Raw genomic sequence first — 12,438 nt, 5'->3', positions numbered from 1 at the left:
AAGAGCGTCAGACTTTATTTTTCTGGGCTCCAAAATCACTACAGATGATGACTGCAGCCATGAAATTAAAAGACGCTTCCTCCTTGGAAGGAAAGTTATGACCAACCTAGATAGCATATTGAAAAGCAGAGACATTACTTTACCAATGAAGGTTGGTCTAGTCAAGGCTATGGTTTTTCCTGTGGTCATGTATGGATGTGAGAGTTGGACTGTGAAGAAAGCTGAGCACCGAAGAATTGATGCTTTTGAACTGTGGTGTTGGAGAAGACTCTTGAGAGTCCCTTGGACTGCAAGGAGATCCAACCAGTCCATTCTGAAGGAGATCAGCCCTGAGATTTCTTTGGAAGGAATGATGCTAAAGCTGAACCTCCCGTACTTTGGCCACCTCATGCAAAGAGTTGACTCATTGGAAAAGCCTCTGATGCTGGGAGGGATTGGGGGCAGGAGGAGAAGGGGATGACAGAGGACAAGATGGCTGGATGGCATCACTGACTCGATGGACATGAGTCTGAGTGAACTCCGGGAGTTGGTGATGGACAGGGAGGCCTGGCATGCTGCGATTCATGGGATCACAAAGAGTCGGACATGACTGAGTGACTGATCTGATCTGATCTGATCTGAATGCCCAGGTTAAAAGGGAATTAGAGGTCAGCTGGTTGGGGGCCTCTGTGTAGATGCAGAACTGAGCCCTGGGAGGTGAGACCCTGTTGCCAGGTCAGTAGCTGAGATGGGCAGCACCTTGGTCCTCTCCCCACCTCCCACCTCCCCCAGCACACACCGTCTGACACTGTCCTGGTCCAGCAGGAGTGGTGTGAAGCCAGCGATGAAGGTGCTGCTTTGTACTGTGAAAAGCTGTCAAACAGAGTTCCCAAAGTTGAACATCCCTCTCTTCTTCGTTTGCTGTGTCTGGAGTCACTGCCAGATGAATGGCACAGAGAGTGGATGGAAGGATACTTGTGAGCATAATGCATGACCTCAAAGGCTTGATAACCTGGAGCCAGAGCTACAGAAGGAAGATGTTTATGCTCTTGAACCTTCAGGAGAAAGATGACCAGACTTTATTATCAAATCAGTGGAAGTTCCAGGAACAGGAGATATAGAGAAAACAGGAGCAAAAGACAAAGACGAACAGAATTAAATTACCTAGGCTGTCAATAAAAAACACTTAAAGTTTTAACCTAAGATTTTCATAACTCAAAGAATACCCAATAATGACCTGTGACCAACTGGAATCTTAGACTCCTTGTAGTAAGTTCTGTTTGATCTTTGACACAATCATGTGACATAGATTACGTTGGATGATTATTTTCTTTCAGCTGCAAGTCAAGCTGGTGAGAGATTCGGAATACCCATTTCAAGCCCAGAATGGCCTCTGCCGTTACTTTTCCGACTCACATTCTGGATCTTCAATCAAAGGTTATTCTGCGTATGACTTCAGGTAAATGTCTCCTTCTCTTGTGGTTTTCTCTATGTTTCTTAAGTTGTTATCTATTGACTACTTGGAATTAATAAGTTGCTTGGCAGCTTTACTGTATAGTTTTAATTGTTTTAAAATACACTTGATTTCCTGGTGGCTCAGATAAAGAATCCACATGCAATACAGGAGACCAGGGTTCCACCTCTGGATGGGGAAGATGCCCTGGAAAAGGGAATGGCCACCCACTCCGGTATTCTTGCCTAGAGAATTCCATGGACAGAGGAGTTTGGTGGGCTACAGTCCATAGGGTCACACAGAGTCAGACACAATTGAGCGACTAACACTTTGATTAGAAAGATGCATTGGCAGTCACCATGGAGGTCTATGGATGTTGTTTCTTAAATATTATCTACTTTTTTCCCATGTCTCTACCAACAGAAATAATGCAATTAAATCAACACATTTAAATTCATTTTAAGGTATAATTGATACTTAGCACCTCCTACCAAGTTTCAGTGTCACAATTACCCTTAGCACATTTCAGTCTTACTCTTGAATTAATAATAATAATAAAAACTTGCTTTCTGTAGAGTCTGAAGCTAATGTCAAGCAGTCTTACTTACCAAGAAGCTTTTTTGAACCCCCTCTCTCTTCCCTACATTGTTCAAGTCATCAACTGTAAGAAAAATATAAAATGAAGTTTTCCTTTTAGAGGCAAGTGGACAGAGTATATAACAAGGCAGATGACAAGCTCATCCTGCAGGCGTGATGGGATGTGGGGGTGGGTGAGGAAGAGACTTGTGTGGGAATGGGAAGGGCGTGATGACTTGGGGTGGGTTCAGGGGAAGCAATCATTTAAAAATGCTTTAAAAACACATGGCAGTCAAAGTCAGCTAAAGAACTATTATGACCATTTTATTTAGTGCAAAAGAGGTGCTCAGGGATGAGAAACAGAGCCATCCAACTCCTTGCTTCATTTTTTAGAAGTATAAAGGAAGCTTTCCACAGGGTTTTGAAACAGAGAAAGCCAAAAAAAATTAAATTTGGCTAAGGTAACAGACTGGTCTACTACTTACTGAATATAAAAGCATCTCTGGGTCTAGATGGCATGTCCCCATGGAATCGGAAAGAAATCATGAGTGACTCTGGATCCTTGAACGAAGTGGAACCCACACCAGCAGCCATGTGTCTGAGGACGAGCTGACCGTCCCCTCAGTTCCCGGCTGCCAGAGCAACTGTCACGTGACAGCTCAGTCCCCAAGGGCAGGATGCACAGAATCGTGATAAATGGGCAGGGCCCCTGAGCACAGTTGTCCCCACCTCCCTTGAGGGTGAAGACCACATACTTTCTAAATGAGCAAGTGAGCCCCTATGCTGCTGGCTCCTGGAGAGTCTAAGGTGAGTGTGTGCACAGGAACCTCCTGAGGTTCACAATGTGATCAGAGAGAACTCAAGGCCTCCCTTGTCACAAGGCGCAGATTAAGAAAGTTAGGAAGAAATAAAAGAATAATGGGCATCAGTCTACTTTAGAGAGAGAGACAAAGTGAAGGTGACTGCAAGATTCATCTGTCCTTGGATCAGAAGGCAGAGGCTGCTGTGAACATTCCCCATCGCACAGAATATTAAACTCTAAGAACACGGCACCAAGCTAATAACCACATTAGACTCTCTCTGCAAGAATACCTTCCTTTGATTTATTCATTCATTCAGATATTTACTGAACCCTGTTTCAGGTTCTGGGGATTTGGCAGTGAACACAGCGGACAAAAGCTCTGCCCTCTGGACTATATTTTAGTGATAGAGACAAGCAGTAAACCAAAGAAATAAAAATATGAATGGTCTGCTAGATGAAATAGCTTTAAAGAGAACTAAACAGCCATGAGGTGAAGAGAAAACAACAGGGGTAGGGGGTTGCAGTCTCAGGAAGGGGTTCCTGGAGGATGTAACATTTAGTGAAGACTTAACCCTGCAGGTACCTGGGGAAACACAGCTCCTGGCAGAAGGGATCGAATGTGCAAAGGCCCTGTGGCAGACCCAGGTCTGGCATAGCTGAAGAGCAGTGAGGAAGCCACTGTGACTGTCCTGTCCTGTCTTGTTGTGTCATGTCGTGGAGAGACACACTAGACTGTAGGGGGTGAGGTGACAGAGGTCGTCAGGGGATGATCTTGGGGCGGTGTTGGAAGAATGATCTTAGACATCTTAGATGGGATGGAGAATAAAGCCCCATAGGGCATATTGAGGGATATTTGTGAGGGTAAGAGAGGAGAATGTCAGGGAGGACTCTAGGATTTTTACCCTGAAAGACTGAAAGAATGGCATTGCCAGGCAGGAAGTTGGAAAGTCAGAGACAGAAGCAGAGAACAGCAGGTCCACGTAAGACAGATGCACAGAAAGTAATCCCAGGAAGCTGGGAGGACTAGGGTGTGAAGCAGAACTGGAGAGCCGAGTATCCTCAGGATACAAGTTAGTCCTGGGGTAACCTGGCCCTCAGTCCTACTGGGACCTCCGCAGATGGGCAGAATATGCATGTCAAAAATGATGCCCCCCGCCCCGTGTTGGTGTACATCATCTCCCAGGAGTTTCCCCTGACTTCTATTTTTATCATCATGCTCTCTTAGTTTTTTAGTATGCCCAGACAACACCAGCCCAGATCATAGCTATCAGCCAAAAAGTTCACAAAATTGTCTGCTAACTAGGAAAATACATACTTACATATAAATCCTTCTGAATCCAAAAAGCATAATCTAGCCTTAAAGCAGAATGATCATTCACACACAGGCTGCATCCTGCATTTTTGCTCATCAGACCTCAGGAAAAACATTTCAGAAGCCAAACTAGAATATTAACATGACTAAATAAATAAAAAGGGAAAGAACCTATCACGTATAACCATGGACAGAAAAACTAGGATGCCATAGGGAAGATGAAGTGTAAATCCATGTGCTCATCAAGGGTCTGTAACAGGTAAGACTCGCCCTGATCAGCAAATCTTTATGACAGTAACATTTAGGAGAATTCTTAAAGACTGCAGGATTTGTCTCTTACTGATCTATGAAAGTAATCCTAAGCTCATGGAACAAAGTTTGATAATATGATAGTAGTTCCATATTGGGCTAAAATGGAAATAAAGATATTTTTTGGAATATATTGTAACTTGTTTCTGGCCCACACCTTTCTGAAAAATGAATGACAACAGTTCTGGGGCTAAATGGAGCCTTTCCCTGGAGCCTTTCCCTGCTGGTCTAGACCACAGATGCCCTCCTATTTCCTGTTTTCCAGCAACTATGAAATCTTTTTCCTGGTCCTCCCTCAAGCAGAGATCATAACTAAACTGTTTCCATGACCCCATAGTGTTCACCACCTTCTGCAATTCCCTCAAACTTCTCTCTTTCATCCTTCTCCTTCCCTCACACCATCTCTGTAAAATGATCTTTGATTTTACTGAAATAATTTACTGGATAGCTTTTGTTATCTCTAAAAGGTGGAGGCAGTTGTCTTCTGGTTAATATGGAGATTATTGTGTTTGTCACAGTTGCATTAGAAAACATTCCGCAAATTTAAATAAAATAGACATTATACACTAAAACCTGTGCTGAAGAAAACTAGTTTATTAGATAACTTAGAAATAAGGGAAGGATACAATGCTTATTATAAACCTGGGGTATAATTTGTGGGTTAGGCAGGCTATGAAATCTATGCCTATAATTGTATCTTTATGTTGATTCTGAAGGTGGGTGCGGTGGCTGTGGCATGAAACTGGAATTTGAACCAACTCTGTGGAACCTCAAAGCCCATACCCTATCATGTTCTCCTCCAGAATTTTATAATTTTGACTCTAATGAAAACCAATTATTTTTACAGCAGCAAAAATTAGAAATGCCTGTTTGTAAATCTCCAAAAACATTGTTTCCTTAACAGATAATGTGAGTGATTGTTTAGAATGAATTTGTGGTTTCTATTTCAGCAAATCCCATTGGTAGGCACTCATATTTTTCCCTCATCTTTGGACACAATATCCCCTTGATAGAAACTGGTCTCCAGCTGGCAGGATGAGGGCTTATCTACTCTTTCTAGCCACTAATCCACCATGCTTTGCTACAGCAATAAACTATCAAACGCTATCTTAATGGGCCGAAATAGCAGTAACTTGGTTTCAGTGTCCTGCACCCACAAAGCTGACCTTTAAAAATACAATTAATGGTTTAATTATGTACTTTTAAGATTGATGAAGGCTGCATGTTATATAACATCAGACTTTATCAATTCGGGTCCAGGTGGGAAAGCAGAACTGCGTGCCCTGCTGTCTTCCCAGTTTGGCCCTAGTTCTCCTGGCATCTTAACATCCCTCCTGCCCTATAACTGCACTCCCCGCCCCCCACATTTTTGGGTAACTCTTTTCTGTAGTTTTCTTTATTTGATATTCACTAACCTAGGCTGTCTGTTCTCTTGATTTTTACTTGGTGTGGCAGAGGTGATGAGATACCACCACATCCAGGCTTTCCACTCTCCTTATTAAGAGAATCCATATATTTTAGCGTGGTACTTTGTCAACCAGCTATAAAATTTAGTTTCCCATCTTCCTTAAAACTAACCTTGGCTGTAGGACTGACATCTAGCCAATGAGACCCACGCAGATGTGTGCAGAATGTGTGATCACTTCTGGGATCTCAACAAGGACGTCGCACCTCCCCTTTCTACTTCTTACTGTCTGAAATATGAGTGAAATGGCTGGCACTCTAGCAGCCTTCTTGGATCGGGAAGTGATCTTGGGAACGGAAGCCTCATATAAGAAGAACCCAGATCCTGGTATCCTGGAGCCCCATAGCGCTCCTGGACTGCCAGTCTTCCAGGCTTCTTACAGCCTCCATTGTTTAGAACTTGATAATTGCCACCAAACCTACTCCTTGCCATATACAGATGAAATACATCAGTTTTGTAAAATATTTTTACCTTGGAAACTAAACTTCATAACCAAATTTTTTTTTCTTTTGATAGTGGCCAAGAAGACAAAATGGCAGAAGCACTTCTGGCCTTGGGACCTCTGATAGTGGTGGTAGATGCCATGAGCTGGCAAGACTACCTGGGAGGCATTATACAGCACCACTGCTCCAGTGGAGAAGCAAATCACGCCGTCCTTGTAACGGGCTTTGATAAAACAGGCAAGTGCTGGTGAGACGTGACTGATTGCTCTTCAGCTTGAACTCCAGTTTGACACGTGACTCCATCCTTTAAAATGCTGAACCTTGGTCCTCTTACATCTAAGTTCTCACGAGCTTTACAACTTTGCCCTAAACTTCCAGCTATACATGCCCTGCAGATCCCCTGGTCAGTTTTTGGTAGATGCCATGTTAAAATGACACTAAATTCTTGATCTAAATATTGGACATTCTCCATCTGCAGTGTTTAGGATAATTCCTGGGAAAAGAGAAGTGCTTATTACTTCATCATACTAATCTAACAGTTCTTTTCCTTTCCTTTTTTCAAATTGCTTGGAAATGTGTATATATGTGTGTTTTCATTTTATGCAGTAAATGTAAGAAGCAAAATGAATTCAAACCCCTTTTCCATTGATTGCAGTGTGACACTCATACAGCCCAGTTTACTTGGCTAGTTTGTTAGCATTTGGTTAGTTTTTGTTTGTTTATTTGTTTTCTTAAAACCACTCTACTTTTCCGGAAGTGTTCAGTCATGTCTGACTCTTTGAGACCCCATGGACTATAGCCCACCAGGCTCCTCTGTGCATGAGATTTCCCAGGCAAGAATACTGGAGTGGGTTGCCATTTCCTTCTCCAAGGGATCTTCCTGATTCAGGGATCGAACCCACTTCTCCTACATTTCCTACATTGGCAAGCAGCTTCTTTACTGCTGTGCCACCGGAGCTTTAAATGAACATTCTTTCACCACAGCTATGTTCTCCAGGGTCTGATTTATATTTTGTAGGAAGTATCCCATACTGGATTGTACGGAACTCCTGGGGAACTTCATGGGGCATTGATGGCTATGTCCGTGTGAAAATGGGAGGAAATATTTGTGGTGAGTCTTGAACTGATATTGAAAACTCCTGGCTCAATGTCAAGAAAGAGACTGAATAGATTAAAATTATAATATGTGCATCCAGGGTTTTCAAACCACTGTTAGAGTAATAATGGTCATCCTTCAACTAATTGATAAAAATAAAATAGTATTTTTTTAAACAAGACACTACTGCACATATTCATGTTTTTAAGAGGGACTGTAGTAAAAACCAATGTAATAAGCAGAACATTATAAGATATAGCAGTAATTTACCAAAGTTAACTACTTCCAAAAACCCACTTAAGAAGCTGAACTTCTCCAAAAATTTCCAAATTTGCCTTTTATAACTATATGACTGTCCATTATTTAATGTATTATAATGCCTACCTTAGGATCATCAAGAATCACTTTTTCTTTGTATCAAACTGAGTGAAAATCTGAGCATTAGTGTTGTTTCAGATTTAATATACCTCTTGCCACCTATAAAATTCTAGCAAAAAATTCTGTTCCCTGGAATTGAGAGGCTTAAGAAAATACCAGACACACTCTTTTGTTGAATAATAACATTTTTGTTAAAGAACAACAAATTAAAGTAGCTATTTAAGTATTTTAAATGTATTCTAAAAATCTATATTCAAACCCTATTCTAAAACTTTTGATCTGGAAAATCAGCAAGTTTTCTGAATTGAGTTGATCCAAACTATATTATGTATGAGAGCAGTTATTTAATTTCTCATTAGTTCTAACAAATATACAACTTTTTAAAAATTGTGGTATGCCCCAGGCTGTGGTATTTATGATAAAATGATGAGTCATTTTTAGATGTTTTTATAATTGATTTGGCATTGCTACTGAAGTGGTTCAAATATGAAACAGTGGTCTATTGCCCGTAGCTGGAGCACAGTTCTCTAGTTCAAATGCAGTTTTTCCACAAAGAAATTAGAGCAATGAAACAAATATGCTAATTTAAGCCAATCCTCTTGAATAGGACCAAATAGAGTTTTTAGCTGAGGAACAGTTTACTGAAGTTCTTACAATAAATTGAGTTTAAAAAAAAAAAGAGAGAGAGAGTTATGGAAAAATTTGAGAGCATATATATTTTTTGCTTCTTCTTTTATATATATATGTGTAGATATATATATGTATGTTACTTTGGCTGTGCTGGGTCTTCTATTCAGCCTGCGGGCTTTGTCTTGCTGTAGCACGGGATGGCTTCTCCACTTGCAGAGCGCGGGCTCCAGAGCAGACTGGCTCAGTAGTTGAGACATGCACGCTCAGTTGCTCCACAGCCTATGGGATCTTGGCTCCCCAACCAGGGATTGAACCGAAACCCTCTGCATTGCAAGGGCATATTCTTAACCACTGGACCACCAGGGAAGTCCCTGAGAGCTTATATGTTGATTCAACCTAGTCACAACAGCTCCATTGTTCCACTAACTGGTAACTGGAGTGTTGCAGCCCGAGCACCAGACCCCAGCCCGCGCCTCTCCTTTCAGCATCCCTGAGGGGCTTTGCAGGTAGAAGGCTGATGTGGTTCCTGAACCCTTGCCACCTCCAGTTTATCTCTGACTGTGGAGTGCCGTGCCTGCATCAGGGCTGAGGGGTGGCTGCTGTTAAAGTTCTAGAAGGAGAGTTGCAGGAACATGATTCAAACACTGGTTCATCTTCACCTCAATCACGACTCTGTTCCCTGCCCCCACTTCTCCCAGCCCCCAGCTACAAAGGGTGGTTGGAATCATTTCTTTCTGTTCCCCAATTAAGTCTGCACACCCTGCCTGGTTAGTCATTATATCCTTTCCGAAAGTATTTCCTGAAAGTTAAATCCCTGATATGATCACATTACTCTCATGAACAACCACGAAGGCAGGTAGCAATTCTGTGGCCCCAAGAAATTTAGAGACACAGCTAATCACAGACAAATCCAGTCTTTAAATAGGACGTTTCATCGCTTCCACCATGGCATTGTGATCTGTGCTCTTTCATACTAAGGAAGCATAGCACACTTGTGAGTGATTGAAATTTTGTTAAAGTTCAAGTCTTAGAATTTAAAGGTTTTAAGTTATATTTAAAATAATCCTATAAATTATTGTATTGCCTCTAAAATATATAGAGTGCATTCCATATTTCAGATACATTCATCTGTTCAGTTAATAAGTTGTTTTGAGTTTTTGTAATAGTTTCTTGAAATAAAAACATTAAGAATCTCTGCTGATATTTACTTTTGAGGTTGCCATGTTTATATGGACAGATAACTAGAACCAGTAAGCTGTTTTCTTGGTAGATATTAACTTTCTGAACCCAAATCAAAACTGTTTTAATATTTAAAAGACATGTAGTGTGAGCAGCACATTTACTAAAATTGGAACGATACAGAGAAAACTAGCATGGCCCCTGTGCAAGGATGACATGCGAATTAGTGGAGCGTTGCATATTTTTTAAATGGAGAGAGTGGCATGGAAAGATATACACTACCATATGTAAAATAGATAGTCAATGGGAATTTGCTGTATCATCAGGGAACTCAAACCGGGACTCTGTAAAAACCTAGAGCAGTGGGAGGTGGGAGGAATGGTCAAGAGGGAAGCGACATATGTAGACCTATACTGATTCATGTTGATGTGTGGAAGAAACCAGCACAATATTGTACAGCAATTATCCTTCAATTAAAAATAAATTTAAAAAATTAGTGATGAAGGGTTAAATCATAGTGGTGCATAATAAACTCATTCATGTTAGTTAAAAAAAACAACATGTAAAGAAAAAATAGAGTAGTACCAATGATTTCCTTTTTTTCTTAGGTATTGCAGATTCTGTTTCGGCTGTATTCGTGTAACATGTTTGCCAGATTGAGAGTCGAATACGAAACTGAAGGTTCATAATGAGATCTGACACTTCATTCTTGGCGTTTCATCATTATGCTTTTGCAACTTCCCACAAAGACAGGTTCTAGGACCTGGTCATGTTGAAACTAAGCTATGAAAATTCTCTTAGAGAGAGGTGAAGTGCCCACGCCAGAAGGAAGAAGACCAGCACAAAGGCCTGGGAGGCAGACTGGGAACAGTTTCCTCCTGGGAGGAAGGTCAGATTAGGAAGTGTTTTAGGTCTCTTCATTCTGAAGCAGCTATTATCTGGTTTTGTTTGATTGTTGTTTCTATTTGTTGTTTGTTTATTTTTAATGACATATTTCAAACAGGATTAAAGAGAGGATAAACAGTCCTTTTCCTTTCTGGGATACAGTCACCGGCCTCAGCTGCCCCTACACACAAGAACAGCCCAACTAGAACTGCGTGTGCCTGTCACATGGGTGTTCCCAGCCTCCCAGAGGGAATTTCATAAGAGTTGTGAAATGCCAGTTGCTTTACCGCCCAAAATGGTGCTCACCCCTTGACCTGTGCAGAGGTCATGTAGAAAGAACTGAAAAGACAATCACTTTTTAAGACAAACAATTGATTGAAACTAAGTAACCCATATGGCAACCATGTAATGGGAAAACCTCAAGTAGCCTTGCATGAGAGACAAATTGTTATTTGTGAATTTTCACTATCAGTAGGATTTCAGTGCATTTTTTTTTAATGTGGACCATTTTTAAAGTCTTCATTGAGTTTGTTACAATATTATTTCTGTTTTATGTTTTGGTTTTTTGGCCTCATGGCATGCAGAACCGTAGCTCTGGCACCAGGGGTCAAACCTGAAGCCCCTGCTTTGGGAACACCAAGTCTCAACCACGGGACCACCAGGGACGTCCCTCCAGCACATTTGATTTCCTCCTTGGTTCTCCCTGGATTGAGGAGCAGTGGGCCTTCCTATATTTTCTCACATTTTCTCTTACTCTCAACTGTGAAACTTTAAATCTTCCTCATGGTCTGGCTTCCCTGGCTAAAGAAGTCCCATTTTTTACCTTCTATTTCTATTTTATAACCATTCATTTGACTCCAGTTGTCTCTAAGGCTTTGTCCATGTCAGGACCTCACCTGTCTGCTCCTTTGTCGTGTGGAGGCACCACTCCTTTCAAAATTCAGTCTCAGTAATTTGAGACTGTATTAGCCAAAATGTGACTTCCCCAGCCTGTGGTTTTCCACTTTTCTGCTTGTTTTTCGCAGACTCCCATCCTAGCTACTTTTCTGTGCATCCTTTGGGCTTTCAGCTCGTTCCTGGTTCTTGAGGTCATCTCCTCTCTTGCTAAGTCAGTGTGGCTGTGTGAGAACCTCAGAGCATGAAAGCTGCTCTTCTGACTGAATATAAGTACAATCGTATCATAGGAGTTAATACAGCTGCATCAAATACTACATATTTAAGCATTTCCTCTCTAAGATTCACGGTCACTTTCCAAGCTCAATAGAAGCAAATTGTAAAGGTAGCAACAACCACTGAAAACAATTGAGACATCCTCTTTTTTTCTCTCATGGTTGGCCTTTATCAGTCTCCTTATTAGAAAAAGAAAATCCACAACAGGACACTATTTCTTTTCCTTACACCAGCCAGAAGCAATTTCAAATGAATATGTGTTGACTCAGGTTTAGAAATGCTTCAGAATGAAAATTGATATTTTATTTGATTAATATTGTAATGTACCAGAAAGGAATATGTCTTGATTGTCCTAGTTTGTGATGATGTACTAATTCTTGTAAAATGTAAATGATTTTCTGATACTCTTTTACAAATGATAGTTTTAATTACTGAATGATGCATTCTTTTCAGCTCTTGTGGATTTTTATAAAATTAATAATGAAACAACCTATATTTGACTCTGAGTTAAGAAGACTCTGTCCTTGTGTATGACTTACATTTTGTGAACACAGTGTTAATGTGTTTTATATTCACACAGGAGTTTCCTCAGCTTTGAATCCATATATTGATTTTTTAATTTTCTCTATAGACATGTTGGGCTTCCCAGATGGTGCTAGTGGTAAAGAACCCTCCTGTCAATGGAGGAGACATAAAGACACGGGTTCAATCCCTAGGTCAGGAAGATCCCCTGGAGGAGGCCATGGCAACCCACTCCACTA

The 12,438-nt window shown here is 41.0% G+C and overlaps 1 protein-coding gene across 1 annotated transcript in view; it reads left to right on the top strand.

The window, feature by feature from the left end:
* CTSO (cathepsin O) overlaps positions 1-12,166 on the top strand; it is a 26,956-nt gene extending 14,790 nt beyond the window's left edge. The window contains exons 6-9 of the mRNA XM_010852532.1: positions 1,317-1,438; positions 6,413-6,576; positions 7,358-7,450; positions 10,231-12,166. Coding sequence (XP_010850834.1) covers positions 1,317-1,438; positions 6,413-6,576; positions 7,358-7,450; positions 10,231-10,265 — 414 coding nt within the window. The 3' untranslated portion in view covers positions 10,266-12,166. The remainder of the gene's footprint in view (positions 1-1,316; positions 1,439-6,412; positions 6,577-7,357; positions 7,451-10,230) is intronic.
* Positions 12,167-12,438: the final 272 nt, after the last annotated feature.

The sequence above is a fragment of the Bison bison genome, unplaced genomic scaffold (assembly GCF_000754665.1).
Source record: "Bison bison bison isolate TAMUID 2011002044 unplaced genomic scaffold, Bison_UMD1.0 scf7180017864312, whole genome shotgun sequence".
Lineage (NCBI taxonomy): Eukaryota > Metazoa > Chordata > Mammalia > Artiodactyla > Bovidae > Bison > Bison bison.
This window is presented reverse-complemented; position numbering and strand designations above follow the sequence as displayed.